This window comes from Thamnophis sirtalis, unplaced genomic scaffold (genome assembly GCF_051295495.1).
Source record: "Thamnophis sirtalis isolate CommonGarterSnake01/CBP01778 unplaced genomic scaffold, rThaSir2_p1.2 scaffold_2, whole genome shotgun sequence".
Classification (NCBI taxonomy): Eukaryota; Metazoa; Chordata; class Lepidosauria; order Squamata; family Natricidae; genus Thamnophis; species Thamnophis sirtalis.
Window position 1 is genome coordinate 1673122 of NW_028261382.1, and position 14892 is coordinate 1688013.

Genomic DNA, 14892 nt, shown 5'->3' on the forward strand with positions numbered 1-14892 from the left:
TTAGGTGGCCAAAGGATTTGAGTTTCCTCTTCGGGATCTGGCCTTCTAAAGAGCAGTCAGGGTTGATCTCCTCTAGGACTGACCGATTGGATGGCCTTGCAGCCCAAGGGACTTGCAAGAGTCTTCTCCAGCACCAGAGTTCAAAGGCTTCAATTTTTTGGCATTCAGCCTTTTCTTATGGTCCAACTTTCAACTTGAATTTCCTAAGATCCACCAAATCTAGGTTGTGAAAAAATGGGAATTGCATAAACCCCAAACGAAATACGATGTTAGTGCCCAGGTTGGAATTGGGAATTGGAAGCTGCATTCTCAGTGTTGTTCTTCCCAGTGTTCTGTCCCACAATGACAACAGAGAAAGAAAAAGAGGCTGATCCATTGCCATGACAAAATCAGTTCTGGAAGCCTTTCGTCTCCAGAAATACCCTTTTTAATTATGAAAACACTGTTCAGATTTGGTGCAAACACTTTTGAGGTACAATGATTAAAATGCAACTCCTACATTGTACAGAAGGACCACTGCGGCTTAGCAAGAAAGTTTATTTCCTTCCCTCGCCCCCACCCCACTCTACCCCACAGCCCTCCCCAGTTTCCCTTACTCCCCAGACAAAACTCCTTTAGAGCTTAGAAAAAAAACTGAATTCCTTGGTAGGAGGAGAAAAAGAGACGCTTCGGTGGGTTTTCTGTTTGTTTCATTGTTAAATAAGAAGCAAAATTTTTTTTTTGTCCATAAAAGAGTCTTGGTTGAATTATGCGGTCATGAAGATTTGAGTGCTCAGCCCTGGGAATAAAAATCTAGCGTGGAACTCTACAAGAAGAAGACCCTTGTTGACTTCCCCCTTGCTTCTTCCAAGACAGCCATGGAAAAGGGGATGACTCTCCCTCCGTTACCCGGCTCCCCAGAATCTCTTCTGCAGAGTTTGTATCCCCCAGTGGAGCCAAAGGTCAAAGGATCGTCTCTCGGCACACTTCAATCAAACTGTGGGGCCTTCCTCTTTCCAAGGCGTTTGTGACGGGGGCCCGGCGTAAGAAGGCGACGGGGGAGCTCAGGGCTCCACAGCTCTGCAGATGGAGGTCTTCCTGGAGCCGCTTTCTGGAAGTATCCACATTCTTCTGGGAGCCCGTGATGACCTGTGGAAGAGAGGCCAAGTGAAAGAAAGGACGATGGAGAACCCACCAAGGCCTTGGGTTGATCATTGTCCCTGGGGGGGTGTGTGTGGAGGTTTATTGGGGTATTGGCTTTATTTCTGCAAGTCATGGTGAGTTGGACAGCCATATAAATGAAAAAAAGAAAAGAAAGAAAGAAAGAAAGAGGGCGGAGACAGAAAGAGGGAAGGAGGAAGGGAGGGACAGAGGGAGGAAGGAGACAGAATGGGAGGGAGGGAGAGAGAGAAGGAAGAAAGCAAAAAAGGAAGGAAGGGAAGGAGAGGAGGAAGGGAAGAAAGGAGGGAGGAAGCAAGCAAGAGTGGGGGAAGGAAGGGAAGGAAGGAAGGAAAGAGGAAGGAAGGAGACAGAAAGAAAAGGAGGGAGAGAAGAAAGGAAGGGAAGGAGGAGAAAGGGAAGAAAGGAGAGAGGAAGCAAGCAGGAGGGAGGAAAGGAAAGAGGAAGGAAGGAGACAGAAAGGAACGGAGGGAGAAAAAGCAGGAAGGAAGGCCATTTAGGCAGTGGTGGGTTGTTCCCAGTTTGGCCCAGTTCGAGTGAGCCAGTAGTGGCGGTGGCAGGAGGCTCCGCCCACCCACTCCCCGCATGCACAGAAGAGTCACGCATGCACGGGCAAAGCAGTGGTGACGGGATTCGCAGCCTAGCTCTGCATTAGCAATAGCAATAGCAATAGCAGTTAGACTTATATACTGCTTCATAGGGCTTTCAGCCCTCTCTAAGCAGTTTACAGAGTCAGCATATCGCCCCCAACAATCCGGGTCCTCATTTCACCCACCTCGGAAGGATGGAAGGCTGAGTCAACCCTGAGCCGGTGAGATTAGAACCACTGAAGTGCAGATAACAGTCAGCTGAAGTGGCCTGCAGTACTGCACCCTAACCACTGCGCCACCTCGGCTCTCTCACGGGCATTTGGGGCCCGTGGCTCCATCTCTTCTCCACCCATCCGGATCCCACCAAGAACCTCGTAGAGGCTCCTCACCTGGTCAATGATGTTGGCGCTGAAGATGGCTTCTTCCATATGCCGCTCATCAGACTTAATGACCGAGCGGATGCTGTTGACCACGTGACGCACCTCCGGGGTAAAGTTGCAGTTCGAATGTTCCAAAAATTTGGCCACCAGAATCTTAGTGTCCTTGTAGGTCTGCAGGTCCACCAAGGAATGGGGCCGCTCTTGGCAGAGGCTCAGGATGACCTTTGGCTTCCGGGAAAGTTCGGCTTTTGGGGGGTCCCTTGGCTTTCCGGTTGGCACGAGTCGGTTCCCGGGGTCCTGGCAAGTAGAGGCAGCCACATGAGGACTAGACACGGGAACTAAAAGGGGGGACGGGGGGACGGAAGAAAAGGAGCTTTAAAATGGTAGCTCAGCTGGACATACACCAAGTGAAGTCACAGTGTGGTGGCTACTGGGAGTGGAGAAAGGAATTTTATGGCAGGGGTGTCAAACTCAATGTCATGCCTGCAAGCCATCTTTCCTTTTGGACTTCAGGCCTGCCACACTTTCTACTGTCTATTTTCTATTGTGGGAAAATGTGGGATTATATGGAGTTGGGTGATATGTAGCCATAATAACATTCTTCTTAGAAAGTGAAGGTCATCCTTGTCTCTGCACCTGGTTGGAACCAGATGGGTGGAAGCTGCCAGCATGGCAGTGGAAGATTGGACCATGGGATGGACTTGTGGGTGTGGGAGGGAAGACCTTGAACTTTCAACTGGGTGGGGAAAACCACCCGGGAAGCTTTCATATTCGGGTTTTCCCAGACGTGCCAACATGGCTCTCTTCATAAATTGGAACCTTGAGGAATCCTTTGCCTCGGACTCTGATTTAATTTTGGATGCTATTTGGAATCCTGACACTCAATTTCACTGAGGGCAACATCAGGATTGTGTTTGACCTTGGGGGCCAGTTGGGTGTGGTCATGGTGGGTGTGGCCAGCTTCACATCACTCTTGTTGGGGGCACCCCTCCCAGGCTCCGTTTCCGGCTGTGATGGCCTCCTGCAGCATTTTGCCAGCGAAAACGGAGCTTGGGAGGGCCGAGAGCTCCATTTTCCCTGGCACGGGTATGGTGGGCTGGTCCTTCATAGTTTCCAGGGTGGTCCTACAGGCCGGATCTGGCCTGTGGGCCTTGAGTTTGACACCCCTGTTTTATGGTGACAAAATCACCATAAAAGAGATGGTGCTCAGCTTGCATGACTTAACCTCACGACTCCTAAAATGGGGATGTCACCAGCTAAAGAGGCCATGTCTCCTCTGGTGAGGAGATCTTTCCCAAGTCAGGGCTTAAAGTGTAGGAGGAGGACTGGCAGAACCTGGGAGTGGAGTCAAATGACGGGTCAGTTTAGAATTCCTACGTAGCCACAAGCAAACTAAGTTGAACCTTCCTTTTAATTCCATTGACCCTTATCTAACTCCTACAGGTGCTAACCCTGAGTTGGGAAGATTCCTGTCCATAGGCGTGAGAAGCGTAAATCAACTTAATTGGACCTTGATGTGTGGACTTGATCTTTGGCACCTGGCAATTGTCCATGAAAGAACTCTGCATATTTCAAATTATGCTTCATCCGATTAGCGGTCCATGTTTGATGCCTTTTGTCCCTTACTCAGCACATGGAAGTCCTTCTTGCATGGGAAGTTCGGAAGCAACATTCTCCTTCCTCTCCAATTCTCTGTGCCTCTTGACATCTTCTTCCATAACAGATATGGGTGATCGTGGCATTCTATGTTCTGCAATGCCACTCCTAGCTCTAATCTTAATCTTCCTCATTCCAACATCCAAGAGGTGACTTGAATTACTGGTCAACCATTCTTGGCCTCTCCATGATGCTCCCAGAATGAGCTTAATCCAATGATTCCCTCACTGTTACAGAGTCATTGGACAAAAGGGTTGGGGAAGAGGAATCACAAGAATTGACCAGAGCTTCTTGAAGTATAAGAAGAACAAATGAAAAGTCTCTACTCAGAAATGAGTCAACCTGGGCTTTAAGATCTGAAACATCCTACAAGCTCCGCCGTCATCTTGCTCTATAAATATGGGAGACAGGGCCTCCTTAGTGGTGGTGGTGGGGTTGGGATGAGTGATGGTGAGGCAACAGATGGAAACCATGACCAGGAAGGAGCGGACCGTTATTTCTAAAGACTCCTTACCTTCTGTAGCAGCTGAACAGGACAACGGGTCACTAGTGGATCGGACAATGTTGCAAATGGCATTTTTCCTTGCCCGCTGTTGGGCTGTCCTCTTGAGGCATCTGTGGGGCAAACTGTTTACAGGCACTGAGCAGTGGGCGCAGGGAGTCGGTGGGGCAGCTGGCTGGCTGAAGACCCCACAGCACATCTTCAGTGGCTTAGACGAAGGGGTGGCTTTGTCTTCTCTGGCCAAGCCGAAAGAGTCTCTCTCGGAAACACCAACATTCTCTGAGGAACAGCCCGAGAGCCGGCTATGAGAGCGTGTCCTGCTACGAGGCCTGTCCACAGTGGTCTGGCTGTGGCCACTGACCTCGTCGTCTGGAGAATCTGGCAAGCAAGTCTGTGTCAACACGCGGTTGTTCAGGCTGGAGCAACTTCTGTTTCTTGCCCCTCTTCCTACAAGACCACCTGGAAAGAAACCAGAGATCAGGAGAGGACATCCAGAGAACAAAAGTCTTCAGAGGAGTTCTGGGACGATTGTGGAGAGGAACAACTGTGGTGGCCATCTGACAAGGCTGGGAAAAAAGTGAAATCCCAAACACTCAAGGTGAGCATCTCAAGATGCTAACGTTGAGTGAAATGGGCAACAATAAAACAGGGCAAGAACCCTTCCATAGTCTTGGTTCCACCACTGAATAACCGGCGCCATACATTTCATTCATCAACTAATGGCTCTCCTCTACATGAATAATCTGAACACCTTTTCCTCGGCACCCTACATTGCCTTGTGGAGATGCATCTTCTCAATGAATTTGTAGAAGAACAGGGGGAGCTGGGGGTGGTGGCGTTAAGCGCGTCATCAGTTTAGAATCGTTGCGTTCTCACAAGCTCTCCAAATTCAATATATATAGCAATATTAGCAATAGCAGTGGACTTATATACCGCTTCATAGGCCTTTCAGGCCTCTCTAAGCGGTTTACAGAGAGTCAGCATATTGCCCCCAACAATCTGGGTCCTCATTTTACCCACCTCGGAAGGATGGAAGGCTGAGTCAACCCTGAGCCGGTGAGATTTGAACCGCTGACCTGCTGATCTAGCAGTAGCCTGCAGTGCTGCATCTAACCACTGCGCCACCTTGGCTCTTCAATCCACCCTGAATTCCATTGACCCTTATCTGGTGCCAACTTTGGTTTGAACTTCAGTCGACCTGATTCTCGTCCACAGGCTGAATAAATCAACAACTCTAAACTGATGATGATGTGCTTAAGTCCATCACCCCTAGCTCGGCCTGCTCGTCTCCTGCAGAATTGGGCTTCGGGGCAGAGGGCCATTGGGAACAACAACCCATTTCCAAGAGGGTGAGAAACTCTACTCAGAGAGGGCCGCACAAGTTTTCTCAACACTCGCATGAAGAGCGGTTGAAACTACCTTGGCAATTGAAACCGGCTGCCGCATTTCGCTCTGCCAAGTTGGATTCTGTGATTTGCTGTTCCATACTGGTGACCTGTAAAAAGTTAGAAAAATAAAAAGAACTCAACTAGGTTGTCATTCAGGGCATGGATGAAGAGTTTAAAGCAGCTGTTTATTGAAGATACAGTCACAGTTTGGGAAGGAAGCCAACCCAAAATTGATATGATCCCTCCTTCATTTCCCAACATATCTAGAAATCCAAATTTTGTATCTAGAATATCTAGAATTCCTTGATTTTCTCTTTGAAAATATTTGCTTCTCATCCAATAAGCTTCTTCTTCTTTCTTCTTCTTCTTCTTCTTCTTCTTCTTCTTCTTCTTCTTCTTCTTCGTCTTCTTCTTCTTCTTCTTCTTCCTCCTCCTCCTCCTCCTCCTCTTCCTCTTCTTCGGAAGAAGCTTCTTGGATGAGAAACAAAATGTTTTTAAAGGAAAACGTTGCCTTTTGGGGGGGAAAGCTCCTGTGGGACAACCATGACTTGGATGATTGAGACTCTCCACAGACATATCTGGAAAGGAATCTAGAGCTAATTTTGGAGCAGAGGAACCTTTAAGAGTAGTCAGATGACAAGGAAAGAGGAAAGCATGGGAAAGAAACCTCAAAGAACCCCCAAAAGAGATAAGAGAAGATAAGGCAACATCTCTTTAGCTAATTTATTTAGTTCTAAGTTGCTTCTCTCCTTGTTTAGTTTTCAACCGTTGCTTATTGTTCTACCCTCGGGTGGTTTGGAGAATAGTTTGACTCCCTCTTCTTTGTGGAAGCCCCTCAAATATTGGAAGACTGCTATCATGTCTCCCCTAGTCCTTCTTTCCATTAAACTAGACATACCCAGTTCCTGCAACCGTTCTTCGTATGATTTAGCCTCCAGTCCCCTCATCCTCTTTGTTGCTCTTCTCTGCACTCTTTCTAGAGTCTCCACATCTTTTCTACATCGTGGTGACCAAAACTGAATGCCAGATTCCAAGTGTGGCCTTACCAAGGCATTATAAAATGTTATTAACCCTTCACGTGATCTTGATTCTATCCATGCAGCCTAGAACTGTGTTGGCTTTTTTGGCAGCTGCTGCACACGGCTGGCTCCTATTTAAGTGGTTGTCTATTTTAAGGGATAGAGATCCCATGGTTTTACTAAGACCTTTCCAAAGTTGGTCCATTCCCAGAAATGCCCTCTAACCTGGTTAGCCGGAGCTTGCCCGACGACCGCCTCGTAAGGGGGAGGCAGCTCGGCTGGGTAGAGGATCCCAGGGCTGTTGATGGTCACCTCGTATAACGCGCTGAAGGAAGAGTGTGGAAAGTCCAAGTGGAATGCCCTAAAGACACAGATGAGATAACGATGATGAGCAGGGTTGTCTGGGGGGGGAGGGGGGGTTCAAAAAAAGTGAAGACAACAGCCCTGTCTGTGCGACTGAAGCTCCACCCTGTAAGCTCCACGCGTGTCCCGTAAGCAACGCGTTCCAAAATGGGGTGAGCTTCTGATGACAGGAAGATGGCCACCGTCTTGGCGTCCCTCATCTTCCTCCCTCCTGATCAAGAGCTGTTAACAGAGCCACTACATGCAATGCTTCAGTGCTTTAAATGCTCAAGCCCTTGGATCAATGAAAACAACTTCTCCAGTTCATCAGGTGTCTTAATTAACCAGGCGGCCAATTAAATATATATATATATATATATATATATATTTATTGATTGGAGTCAGAGTTACTGATCCTTAAAGAAGAGCTATGGAGTTCGGGAGAGCTTTAGTCAAGGCTAACATGACTAATTATCTTGCTCATTCCAGTGGGTTTAGGCGTCTCTGTGTCAGAATTCAACAGGAAGGGTATTTTGTTGGCTAGGAAGTCATTTTTCTTTGCAAGTGATGCTGGATGCATCTTGCATAAAATGAAGAAATGACAGATAGTTAGAAAGTTAGATAGATAAATAGACAGACAGACAGACAGAAGACACAGACAGACAGATGATAGGTAGGTAGGTAGGTAGGTAGGTATATAGATGATAGATAGATAGATGATGGATGGATGGATGGATGGATGATAGGTAGGTAGGTAGGTAGGTAGGTATATAGATGATAGATAGATAGATAGATAGATAGATAGATAGATAGATAGATAGATAGATAGATAGATGATAGATATATACATAGATACATAGATGATAGATAGATAGATAGATAGATAGATAGATAGATAGATAGATAGATAGATAGGTAGATAGGTAGATAGGTAGGTATATAGATGATTGATTGATTGATTGATTGATAGATAGGTAGGTAGGTAGATAGGTAGGTATATAGATGATAGATAGATAGATAGGTAGATAGATAGATGATAGGTAGGTAGGTAGGTATATAGATGATAGATAGATAGATAGATAGATAGATAGATAGATAGATAGGTAGGTAGGTAGGTAGGTAGGTAGGTAGGTAGATATAGATAGGTAGGTAGGTAGATAGATGATAGCTAGGTAGATAGATGATAGGTAGGTAGGTAGGTAGGTAGGTAGGTAGGTAGATGATAGATAGATAGTTAGATGATATGGATAGATAGATAGATAGATAGATAGAGATAGATAGATAGATAGATAGATAGATAGATAGATAGATAGATAGATAGATAGATAGATAGATAGATAGATAGATAGATAGAAGACATAGACCAGGGGTCCTCAAACTTTTTGAACAGGGGGCTGATTCACGATCCCTCACACTGTTGGGAGGCTGGATGGGTTGGGTGAGGCATGGCTACATGGTCATGTGACTGGGTGGGCGTGGCCAATTTAGCAGTCCATTTTGCCTTTCCCCTTGCTGTACTTGCTCCATCCAAGGAATCTATTTACTTAAGACCCCTCTCCCCAAAAAGGGAACGACAGACAGACAAAGATAGATAGCAGATAAGCACAATGACAGTCTTCCCAGTTAACAACAAAGACCAAATGAATGAGCATATCAATATTTAGACACCTGTAGCTTGTAACTCATGGAAGTCCACCCACTGGATCCATTAATGTGAAGGCTTAACCTGGGTTTGCTTTTGGCTCAGAGGGTTATCCAAAGGCCCCCCAAGAAATACTTCGTCCTTTCCAAAGCAAAGAATGAAGCCAAAGGCTAAGCAAACATCTCAACATTATGTAGAAACCCAACTAGGATCTAAGAACCCCAGCTGAGGTTCAGGGTTCATCTCCTCCCCCCCCCCCAGGAGTGTTGCGTAGCTCAGCCGGTTCAGATGAAAGGCGGCTCACCTTTGCGTCTCCGCAGCTGGCGTGCAGGTATATTCCGGTGGGTAATAAGGTGGCGGGGGGATGGGAGGAATAAACTCGTCGAAGTCCAGCGTCTGGTGCAGGATGGTCCCGTGAGGAGTCATGCAGTCTGGATTGGCAGAATGAGACCTCTGTGGCAAAAACTGGGCGGCATAAACGAGAGAGCTGGAGCATTATTATTATTATTGTTGTTGCTGTTGTGTTATTGCCAGCAAATCTAAATATTTGTCAAGCATATATTGGACAAATAATGGGGGTGTACACATGTCTCTCTCTCCCTGACCTGAATGCTTTATGCAATTTCATTTCATGGATGCACGCCCTTTTTTTTTTAATGTAATACCTGACAAAAACAATCCTTTATGCGCTGAGAAGACTACCATATTTTTCGGAGTATAAGACGCATCTTCCCCTGCCCCCTAAAAGAGTGTGGAAATATTGGTACGTCTTATACATTGAATACAGCCATTTCTGACCTCCTGACACCCCACCCCTGAATCCCATTTTTGCAAAAAACTGAGGCATTTTCGCCTTTCCTCAGCCCCCAGAAGCACTCTGCAGGCTTTAGCAGGGCTCGCGGGGGGGGGGAGGCAAAAATGCCCCCGTTTTTGCAAAAAACAGCCTGTTTTTTTGCACGTTTTAGCCTTCCCCCAGCCCTGTTGAAACCTGCAGAGTGTTCCTGAGGGCCGGGGAGGACAAAATTTTTCTTTCTTTCTTCCCTCTTCAAAATCGTGGTGTGTCTTATACACTGGTGCATCTTATAGTCCGAAAAATACAGTAATTCAAGCTTTTTCGTTTTAAAACCTCAAGTATTTTAGGCCTCAATTGGTGGAAGGAAGGGCCTCTAAAATGTGGAGTAAAGCTTTAGTTGAGGCTCCTTCCTGGTGGGGTAATTATGTGATGCTTTGAGAAAACGCAGGGCCTTCTTGATGGTGGCACCAACGCTTCGGAGTTCCAACGGCTTTCTGCCTGGGGATTCATCAGCTAATGTCTTTGGGCTCAGGGAATTCAAGTGACATTTTAGAAAATTAGCTTAGTGGTCGTTTTGGAGCCTGAGCAGCTTCTTTTGCAATATCAGAGCTATCCTATGTTCGCCCTCTTCTTACATGCAACGTAAAGCACCCTTGTGGATAAAGTGGGGTCCATAAATTTTACAATAAATGGAAGCGTCTCGAAGAGAACACCGCAGGCTGGCCACGTGCCATCTTAAAAGTGGCCCCTGGTTTCGTTTCCGCCAAGCAAGGCTGTTTAATGTCCTTTCCAGGCAGGGAATTGGAATTCAGCTGCGGTCAAAATAAAATGAGAAGTAATCTTTCTTTCCTGGAGGTCTTGAAAAATAAATGTAAACTAATCTTCCCTGGGTGCTCGGGCGAATTTGAGGCAAGCTTAGCCAAGGCTTGGCCTCTGTTGGGTTCTCCAATTTAGAAGATTGTTTAAACAGCAATTCTAGAAAATCAGATACGTTGCCCGTTGTTTACAGAATTCATTCAGTCTCCTCAAAAACAAAAACAAAAAGGGGGGGGAGAGAATTGGATTCAATTGTGGAACCTGCTGTCACAAAGCAGAGAAACTGATCTCATGGCTGCAGCCCTAGGAGAACTTACAAAATAGAATTGCTGGGGGTAATTCTATTTCCCACACGGAGGAAGGTGTGGAGAAGAATGACATGGAGTATAGCAACAACAAAAGACTAGCATTGAAACTCTACAGTCCTAATATCTGAAATTCTGCCCTAAAACTTTGAGGAACAAAACTGAGACACTAAATGCTAACTACATATATTCATTCCCCCACTCCCAAAGGTTGTTTTATGTAAAGTCTTGGGATGATTGGTTGACTCAAAAGTTCATTGGGATTGAGGATAAGGTGGCCTGGGCATCTGGAGGGCATCAAGTTCTTCTTATCATTTCTTTGATAGGTTCATATCAAAATGTCTCTGGGAAATCAAAGCGGCAATAGGGAGAGTTTAACCTTCTCCAAGTTCTTCATAAGAACCCCGTTTGGGTGCGGGGGGGGGGAGAGAGAAAGAACTGGTGGCTGGTCCATGGTTGATGGTGGGCTTGAACTTGGGGTCTTCACAGGCCCCACCTAAACACTCTTCGTGGTGGTTGGGAAAGAAACAAAACGATGACTTTCCTCAATCCCAAGGTGAAATCTCCTTCCAATCCTACCTTCCACATGCAATAGCAATAGCAGTTAGACTTATATACCGCTTCATAGGGCTTTCAGCCCTCTCTAAGCGGTTTACAGAGTCAGCATATCGCCCCCAACAACAATCCAGGTCCTTATTTTACCCACCTCGGAAGGATGGAAGGCTGAGCCAACCTTGAGCCAGTGAGATTTGAACAGCTGAACTGCAGAACTGCAGTCAGCTGAAGTAGCCTGCAGTGCTGCACTCTAACCACTCCACCACCTCGGCTCTGTGCCTTGCTTGTACCCTCCCCTTGCGGCTTGGCCAGAGGACATCTGCATCTCACTCACCATTTGCAGAACATCGGAGGAGACCATCTGCATGCAGCACATCGCCGTTGCCAACGCACACACAATGGTGGAGATGATATTGAGAGCACAAACACTAAACAGAAGGTCCTGTGCGGGGAGTGGGGGGAGAGAGGGAGAGAGAGAGAGAGAGAGAGAGAGACGGATGAGGAGGGAGGGAGAGAGAATGTCGCACACAGGGAGGTTGGCTGCTCCTCCTTATCTCAACAAGACAGAGAATGAGTGCTAAAAACACTGTTGGCAGAGGGGATAATAAATGCCAGAAATGGTTATCAGCTTAATACAGCTCTTCATTACAGCCTGTCTAATCAAACCAGACCCTTTAGGGGTGGAGAAATCAACTGACAATCTATCTAGCAAGAGGACGCAACAGCGCCATGTTTTTGGCTTTGCCAAACGGTGAGTTTTGATCATTATTTTTTTCAGGATCCAGAAGCAATGACGGAGAGATCTTTTGCAGCCAGGTTGAAGGCAGCTAAAGAGCAAGTGACAATCAGGCGCATAATAAATGCCACATGATAGTAGAGGTCAACTTAGGATGAATGACCCAGTTCTGGAGCCCAGGGATCCTGCTTCAGGAGCAGGAAGGTCATGGGTTCAACCCCGATTACACAAAATCAGAAATCCCAATCAGAAACAGCATCCCTGAATCAAGAGGGGATCTAGTTGATGATAGGCCCATCTCTAAGCATCGAAAAAGAAATATTTGGAAATTGGACATCAGGACCATTCGCCTCACCTCAAGGCCTAAACATAGCAATAGCCCTTAGACTTCTATACCCCTTCGCAGCCCTCTTTGCTTCACAGCCCTCTCTAAACAGTTTACAGTGTCAGCATATTGCCCCCAACAATTTGGGTCCTCATTTCCCCAATGTCAGGGTTCCAAATAGCATCCAAAATTAAATCAGAGTCCAAGGCAAAGGATTGCTCAAAGTTCCCATTGATGAAGAGAGCCGTGTTGGCACATCTGGGAAAACCTTGAATCTGAAAGCTTCCCGGTTTTCCCCACCCAGTTGAAAGTTCAAGATCTTGCATCCCCACACCCACAAGCCCATCCCATCGTCCAATCTCCCACTGCCATGCTGGCAGCTTCCTCCCATCCAGTTCCAGTCAGGTGCAGAATTGCAAAGACAAAGGATGACCTTGGCTTTCTAGAAAGAATGTTGTTATGGCTACATCACATCTAACTCTGCACAATCCTCCCTCCCATTTTCCCACCATAGAGAAGGCCTAGTAGAATAATAGAAACAGGCCAAAGACCCACAAGAAAAGATGGCTGCAGGCCTGACATCCAGCCTCAGAGGGATGGAAGGCTGAGTCAACCTTGAGCCTGGTGAGATTTGAACTGATAAACTACCGTCAGCAGAAGCGTTATACAAGTGTCAGTCAACATGAGTTAGTCAATACAAGTGTTAGTCAACATGAAAAATATATAAACTGACTCCACCTTGCAACTGTTTAATTCAGGGGTGTCCAAACGTGGGAACTTTAAGACTTGTGGACTTCAACTCCCAGAATTCCCAAGCCAGCCAGCTGGGGAATTCTGGCAGTTGAAGTCCACAAGTCTTAAAGTTGCCAAGTTTGGACACCCCTGGTCTAATTAATCGAACCGCAGGAGACACATCCATTGTGAATCCCCCTGATGTCCATGAACCAGTTCTCCCAGCTTAGCAAAGGCAGGAACCAGACGACGAATCAGCTGGTTCCGAGCGAGCAGAATTGTATTTCTGGGTCCTTAGCACCCTGTATGTGGTAAACTGAACAACGTGGAAGAACCACGGTTGATGGCGAGAGGATGAGGAATCGATTTTGGTTATCTTGCGTCTTTGCTCTATCAGCACAGTTATGGCAGGGATTCTGACCTTCACAGCAAAAAGCAGAATTTATACCTCTGTCACTCGCTGTCCTTTACAGCAGTGGTCTCCAACCTTGGCCACTTTAAGACCTGTGGACTTCAACTCCCAGAGTTCCTCAGCCAGCTTTGCTGGCTGAGGAACTCTGGGAGTTGAAGTCCACAGGTCTTAAAGTGGCCAAAGTTGGAGACCACTGCTTTACAGGGCTCAAGTTTGCACAGGGCTAACTCTGAAGTGTCCAGCTGCTGGCTCGATGCGCAAAGCATCTAGAGACAAACCGACGTGGACATCTCAGAGGGTCGTCCTCGACTTATGACCACGCTTGAGACCAACATCTCTGCGGCTAAGCGAGACCGTTGCAAACAAGCAGATGTTTCAATCAGTGTCCTGATTATTATGCCTCTCTCATCAGCGAAGGTCTGGCCAGTTCAATCCCTCCCCCGTTTTCTCCCATCTGCTGAATGCAGGGCTCTAGCTGGAATACAACTGCCCATATTAATTTGGGGTCATATACCTCTGGAAGCATAATTATGAAAGACGCTCTCATAAATGTTCTTCAGGATGCAGAGGAAGATATTTGATCTATGCCACGCCTGGCCGTACAAACAGAATTAACCCCATTATATCTAATGGCTTCGGTGCCCGATTCTCCGCCACTCTCCGAAGGTTAAATGGCACACGACAGGGAAGAGAAACAGCCAGAGAAAATTAAAGCTACCCTTAATATGGCATCCTCCTCTTTCTTGCGCCTAAAAATATGGAATTCACCTTCATGCCGCTTCCCGGATGAAGGAAGTGGTTCTTCCTTCTTTTCAGTCGTATCTTACAAGAAATCATCTGTCTGAACTCAGATAGAAGGAGCAGAATGGAAGCTGCAAGACCAGGCAAAGCATTGGCAGCCAAAAATGCATTGAGGCTTCTCAAATGCAGGGGGGGGGAATCCTGTCTTTCCTTCCTGACATATCAATTGAGACCCTCACCACCCTCCAGACCTTCTGCACAGCCCTTAAAATCTGGCTATCCCGTCAGGCCTGGGGTTAAAGAATGTAACTCACCCCCATCCGAATGGTATGAATGTTGTGCTCTACTTTTAATTATGTATTGCTCTTATGTGTTATTGTTTGTATCCCCCTCCCCATGAGTTGTGAGCCGCCCTGAGTCCCCCCAGGGAAAAGGGCGGCCTATAAATAAATTTTCAAATACTCAAATACTCAAAGCCTGGTGAGGAAGATAGAAGGAGGCAATGAAGAGAGAAAGAGGAAAACAGAAAGAGAGGGTGAGAAGGAGGGAGGGAGGAGGGAGAAAGAAAGAAAGAAAGAAAGAAAGAAAGAAAGAAAGAAAGAAAGAAAGGGAAGGAAGGAAAGAAAGAAAGATAGAAAGAAGGAAGGAAGGAAGGAAGGAAGGAAGGAAGGAAGGAAGGAAAGAGATGGATCCTCTTCTATTACAGATTGGTGATGTGAATCATCTGCTTAGATGCCAACAAATAATAATTAGAGAAAGCCAGGAAGGCTACAACTGCCAAGCGTTTGGAAGAAGGTAAA

At 46.5% G+C, this 14892-nt stretch overlaps 1 protein-coding gene across 1 annotated transcript in view; it reads right to left on the reverse strand.

Annotated features, from left to right (window-relative positions):
* Positions 1 to 404: 404 nt before the first annotated feature.
* ENTREP2 (endosomal transmembrane epsin interactor 2) overlaps positions 405 to 14892 on the reverse strand; it is a 74865-nt gene continuing 60377 nt past the window's right edge. Inside the window, exons 5-11 of the mRNA XM_087703976.1 lie at positions 11481 to 11588; positions 8982 to 9142; positions 6919 to 7054; positions 5685 to 5781; positions 4299 to 4745; positions 2138 to 2466; positions 405 to 1128 (exon numbers count right to left, since the gene is read on the reverse strand). Of these exons, the coding sequence (XP_087560102.1) occupies positions 943 to 1128; positions 2138 to 2466; positions 4299 to 4745; positions 5685 to 5781; positions 6919 to 7054; positions 8982 to 9142; positions 11481 to 11588 (1464 nt within the window). The 3' untranslated portion in view covers positions 405 to 942. The remainder of the gene's footprint in view (positions 1129 to 2137; positions 2467 to 4298; positions 4746 to 5684; positions 5782 to 6918; positions 7055 to 8981; positions 9143 to 11480; positions 11589 to 14892) is intronic.